General features: G+C 53.7%; 1 protein-coding gene across 1 annotated transcript; it reads left to right on the top strand.

Moving 5' to 3' along the window:
- The first annotated feature begins 1,951 nt into the window (after positions 1-1,951).
- Positions 1,952-5,594, top strand: NRG2 (neuregulin 2). The gene is made up of 3 exons (XM_049649352.1): positions 1,952-2,315; positions 4,698-4,821; positions 5,138-5,594. The coding sequence occupies exons 1-3, from the start codon at positions 2,074-2,076 to the stop codon at positions 5,411-5,413; spliced, it is 642 nt and encodes a 213-aa protein (XP_049505309.1). The 5' UTR covers positions 1,952-2,073; the 3' UTR covers positions 5,414-5,594.
- The last annotated feature ends 212 nt before the right edge of the window (positions 5,595-5,806 follow it).

Raw genomic sequence — 5,806 nt, 5'->3', positions numbered from 1 at the left:
TTGGAGCGGGCTTGCCTTGCTCAGTGGACAGAAGGAATGCCAGCGACTTTGGTCACAGAAGACATGGGGACTGAACCAATGACGAGATGTAAAAGGAGGGCTGAGATGGTAACCCAGGCCTCCTAGGCCATGGTAGGTCTTTGGGTTGTATTCGAATCGCAGGGGGCGGCCATTGTGAGTTTGAAGCCAAGGAGTAAATGATCTGCAGGCTTGGGGGCAGAGAATAGACTGGGTTGGGAGACAGGCTGGGGAGCAGTGGCAGCAAGGAAGCCTGTCAGAAGGTGACCTGCTATCCAGGTGAGAGATGACACCATCCTGGACTGAGCTAGAAGCAGTGGAAGTGGTCAAACCCAGAATCTACTTGGGAGGCAGAGCTGAGAAGACTTGCTGAAGGACTAGGTATCAGAGCAGGCAGGGAGAAAGGAGTCATCAGCAGTGATGCCAAGTTCAGGGCCTGAGCAATAGGGGAGGTGGTGCGACCACTGACGACATGGGAAGGGCCAGGAGCAGGTATGGAAAGAGGCTGGGGAATCAGCACTTCTGTTTGGCCATGGCCCTTGGGTAGAGCGGTCCGGAGCTCAGGCAGAAGTCAGAGCAGGAGATGCAAATTTGAGAGTCCCCTGCATACAGATGGTATTTAAAGTCTGAGCTGGGTGAGATCATGAGGGGAAAGAGGGCACGTGGAGGAAGGAAAGAAGCCTGAGAGCTCTGGGCCCTTCTACCTTGCAGGCCACATAGAAGAGTAGGAGCAGCAACTGAACAGGTCAGCCGGTGAAAGAGGGGGACACCCAGGAAAGAAGAGCCATCCAGGGGGAGTGGGCACAACAGGAGGAGTGAGCCGAGAGGGAAGCAAATGACCACAGGACTTGGAAGTGGGTAGTTGTTGGTGACCGTGACCAGAGTGGTCTCCGAGGAATGACAGAGACAGATGCCCCACTGGAGAGGACTGGGAGTGGGCAGGGATGAGAACCAGAAGCAGGATATGGACCACAGAGCCCAGAGATGGGGGCCAGGGTGGAGGGTTAAGACTGCATGAGTGTGTGTGTGTGTGTGTGTGTGCGCGCGCACACGCTTCCCTAGACATGTATGAGTGTATCTTTGTGAAGGGGTCTGTGTGCAGATAGCCAGAGCTGTAAAGGTATGTGTGTCTAGAGGGTTTGTACTCGCAGTTTTTGCTGGTTGGTGTACACAGGAGGGGCTGCAAGTCCAAGGACTTCAGGACATTTCCCAGGGCTCTACCACGGTGCTGGGGTCTAGCCTCCACCTATCCCTGTGCTGGGGGGAGGGGGCCATGTGGAGGGGCCAGCTGGCAGGTACAGGTGGGGGCAGGGGATGCCTAGGCTGCTGCTGTCACCTTTTTCCTTTTCTTCCTCCTGGTTTTCTCTGCTCTAGACAGGCAAGATTTGCCCCACCAAGAAGTAGGAGGTGGAAGGGATGGCCGGTTCTTTTTGAGACCCAGCCTAGCTCAACCCCTCAGAAAGGGTGGCGGCTGCTCCTTGAGCACAAGAACTTTCCTAGGCACCAAGGGCTATGCTGCCATTCGTGGGTTTCTCGAAAGCAAAGGGAAGGGCTGGAATGGGCCAGGGCCACATGCTATCCAGGGTGCAGGAACAAATCAAGGCCTTTCTCTCTATGCCCTCCTCCATGGGCCTGGTCTGCTCTGTCCCTGCTCCTGGCGTCCCTCCTAAGTCCAGCCTCTGGGTCTGATGTCCTGTCTGACGTCCTTGCCTTTCTTAGCAAAGCAGAAATGGCAAGCCAGCTCTGCCGAGTGTCTACATGTTCACTGCCATGAAGAACAGCTCTCCCCAACCCATCCAGGCTCTTTGAAGCCATCAGGCCATAGTGGAGCAGGGCAAGGTTGCTGGCCACGCCGGGTTGCCCTCACCTGTGGCCTTTGGAATTTCACCTCCATCCCACCCACCCCCACCCCCTGCATTTTCCATTCATGTGCTTTGGGCAGGGTGTAGGGTTTGGGAAGGTGAATTCAGTCACTTGTGAGCAGATCACGTGTGGGAGGATTTGGGGGCAACAGAAAGCAATCCAGTAGGAAGGGACTAGCTGGGGAAGGAGGAGATGCAAAGGAGCTGGGAGGCCCTGAGCTGGAAGGAGCCCAAAGCTTTGGGGGCAGGTGGGGGTGGGTTCTTTGCACCACTTTCCCCTTGGATCTGCCTCCTGCCCTGCCCCCTCACATCCTCTTCTTCTGCCTCTGCAGAAGCCGAGGAGCTGTACCAGAAGAGGGTCCTGACTATCACCGGTATCTGCGTGGCTCTGCTGGTCGTGGGCATTGTCTGCGTGGTCGCCTACTGCAAGACTAAGTGAGTGTCAGACACTCAGGCCTGCAGTAGGCCAACTAGGGATGGGCCTCCAGGACTGTTTTTGTGAAAACGGTCTCTCTCCACCCCCCCACACACACCCTCCCCATGTCTGGCCTGGCCACTTCCTTATGCCCCAACAGCCCCTTCAGGGGCCTCTGCAGCTGGTGTGGAGAGGAAGGGCTGGGCCAAGAAGCAGGAGCAGAGGGTAGGAGGGACAGGCCCCAGAGGAATGAACAAGAATTGTTGTGAGCATGAGTGTTGGAAGAAGACAGATCTGGGTTTGAATTCAGCTCTCCCATTTACCATGACCCTGGGTAAACTGACGGATCTCTCGGAGTCCTCATCTGTAAAGCGGGAGTGATCCTAGTATGTACCTCAGATGACACTGTGAAGGGGCATCTGCCCTATCAAGTAGGCTGGTGCTGGAGCAGTGTTGGGAGTGAGGAAGCACAGAAAAGAAGGCTGCATTCCCAGTGGAAAAAGAGACCTTGGGATGTACTGCCTCGTCTCACTTGAGAGCGGGCCAGGCCAGAGCCCAGAGAAGATGAGGCCAGGTCACTTCTGGGCAGAGGAAAGATGGGGCAGAACTTTAGAGCAAGGGGAAGAAAGGTGCAGAAAGGGTGCTCCCAGTTCCTGTAGAAGAGTGCAGGCTGACAGACAAATGTGGGAAAGGGTCAGCTGTGTTCCTAGAGCACGAGCAGCCCAGACTAGTTGGAGTAATTTTGGGGTCAAGGAAAAGGCATGAGTCTAAAAAGACAGCTGGAACCTAGATAGTACCATAGGGCATTGAATCCCAAGCTAGGAAGCCTGGGTTTATTCTGTAAATGGTAGGGACCCAATGAAGGTTGTAGAGTGATGTAGTGCAGAGAAAATGATAGGTTTGTCCCATCCATTCTTATCCAGAAAGCAAGGTCTGGGCATAGCCACCATTTAGCGTACTGAGTCCCGTGGTCTTGACTCTTGCTACGCCTATCTATGGGATCTAAGGCCCTGCCGGCCTTGGGATTTGGGGCTCAAGGATCCCAGAGGAGACTGGGCCCAGGTAGGAAAAATGAGGTCAAGAACTAGTGGAAAAGCAAGCCCCTATTCTAACCTCATTCATTTCTTCAACAAACTTTCATTCACTGCCTGCTAGATACCAGGCCCTGCACCAGGCACATGGCCAGTGCTCTAAGCAAGATGTCCAGTGTGATAAGATACATTGCAGGGGTGCCTAACTTTGGCTGGAAGGCAAGAAGGGTTTCTCTGAGGAAGTAGCATTTAGGCTGAGCCTAAGAGAAGAGCAGGAGTTAGCAGGTGAAGAAGAGGCAGAGAGTGTGCTCCATTGGGATGTAACAGTATGTGCAGAGGTCCAAAGGGTAGAGAGGGCAGCATGGTGGGGGATCAGAAATAAGCTTCCCAAGGATACAGCAAGCTAGGGCAGTGAGAGGGCACTGAGAGAGGGCCAGCGATGGGTTTTGTTGTTTTTGGTTTTTAATGTTTATTTTTGAGAGAGAGCATGAGCATGAGTAGGGGAGCACAGAGGATCTGAAGCAGGCTTTGTGCTGACAGCAGAGAGCCCAATGCAGGATCTGAACTCACAAACCATGAGATCATGACTTGAGCCCAAGTCGGACGCTTAACGGACTGAGCCGCCCAGGCACCCCCAATGAAGGGTTTTAAATGGGAGTGACATGATTAGACTTGTTGATTACAGAACAAATGTGTTGGGAACTTAATATGCCCAATGTAAAGTAGTCCCACAGGCCCCTGACCGTAGCACCATGTTTTATTTTTCTCATTGCACTTTACTGAAAGTGTCTCGTTTATTAATTTGTTTATGTGTTTATTATCTGCCTCCCCTACTGGCCTGCCAGCCCCACGAGGGTAGGGATTGTATCTGTCTCCTTCACTGTTCCAAAACAGCATCTGGCACATAGCAAAAACCCAAGAAAGAGCAAATGAATGAATGAATGGGTGGGTGGGCCAGTGCCTGAATATTTTATCTGCTCTTACTTCTCAGGGGACTTTGGGATGGGTAAATGGTCACCCCACTTTAAGATGAGGAAAGTGAACCATGGAGAGTTTAAGTAACTGGCCCAGGATTACATAGCTAGGATATAGTAGAGCCAAAGCTCTCTCAGCAGAGCCAAAGCTCAGAACCACTATGCTCAGGTCCTGCTGAATTCAAGCTCGTGGTGATAGTGGAGGAGGCAGACCAGCGGCGGGGTCCTGGCTGACAGCAGGCTGAGCACAGGGAACAGCAGTAGCAGGAGACTGCCCCGGCATCCAGGGCAGAGGTAGAAGAGTTCCCCTGGAGGGACAGCTAGGGAATTTCATACATTGTATGGGGCGGGGGGGGGGGGGGGGGGGGGGTGGCTAACACACCCTTCTCCTATACAGAAAACAGCGGAAGCAGATGCACAATCACCTCCGGCAGAACATGTGCCCAGCCCACCAGAATCGGAGCTTGGCCAATGGGCCCAGCCACCCCCGGCTGGACCCTGAGGAGATCCAGATGGCAGATGTGAGTGGTGTTACCAGAACCCCTTCACTGTACCGCCAGCCTTTGTCATGTGCCCTGCAAGGAAGGGCCGGGGCAGCAGCCAGCCCATCCCATGCTCAGCCTTGCCCACTAGCCTCGCCTAGCCTCACCAGAATGACTGGCCTCGCTTTGCCCACTTCCTTAAGGGGTTGATTCGCTGGGGCCACCGCTGCCCTAACATCAAGTCACTTATCCAGTGGACCACTCCCCAACCTGAAGCTTAGTGCTTCACTTCCCCATCCTCACCCGGAAGGAGGGCTGACCCACTCACTCGTCACTAACTCTGTGTCTGTTGCAGTATATCTCCAAGAATGTGCCAGCCACAGACCATGTCATCCGGAGGGAAACGGAGACCACCTTCTCTGGGAGCCACTCCTGTTCTCCTTCTCACCACTGTTCCACAGCCACACCCACCTCCAGCCACAGGTGGGCACCACCCAGGCCCACAGAGATTTGCAGACTCCTGTATGCACACCCACAGAAAGCACTAACACATATGCCCGGAGACACACAAAGAAACCTCCCAGCCAGGCTATGCCCTGTACTGAGGGTCCCTCTGAGTCAAGGAATATAGGTAGAGGACTTCAGACCGGAACCCACCACCAAACATTCATCCATCCTCAGGGGACCAGATTCCCTTTTCGAGTCTAAACCAGCCCCAGAAGAACAACAGCATCACTGGGCTCCCACCTAACATGTAGTTTTGGTTGGACCTCATTAGCACCACATTATCTGGCATAAAATGCCTCCTCGCCCAAACACCCAGACCTATTAGATGCTCTCTCCTGAGTTTGCTTTTACGAACCTAGTCCACCTTAGCCTCCTTTTCTTTGTTCACCCAAGCACAAAGATTCATACAGCTCAATAACATGGTTGGCCTCCTTCTTCCCTGGGGAACAGCATGGAACAGCATGTATTGGCCACTAGGGCTGCGCTCCTGACATAAAAGACTAAGGATCATGGGAGT

The sequence above is a fragment of the Panthera uncia genome, assembly GCF_023721935.1.
Source record: "Panthera uncia isolate 11264 chromosome A1 unlocalized genomic scaffold, Puncia_PCG_1.0 HiC_scaffold_17, whole genome shotgun sequence".
NCBI lineage: Eukaryota > Metazoa > Chordata > Mammalia > Carnivora > Felidae > Panthera > Panthera uncia.
The sequence above is the reverse complement of the archived record's forward strand: the minus strand, read 5'-3'. Positions and strand labels throughout refer to the sequence as shown.

Coding starts and splice junctions, on each gene's coding strand:
- NRG2 (XM_049649352.1), top strand. CDS start 2,074: ATGCAAAGGAGCTGGGAGGCCCTGAGCTGGAAGGAGCCCAAAGCTTTG. Junction 2,316..4,697: donor GTCGCCTACTGCAAGACTAA/GTGAGTGTCAGA, acceptor TCTCCTATACAG/AAAACAGCGGAAGCAGATGC. Junction 4,822..5,137: donor AGGAGATCCAGATGGCAGAT/GTGAGTGGTGTT, acceptor TGTCTGTTGCAG/TATATCTCCAAGAATGTGCC.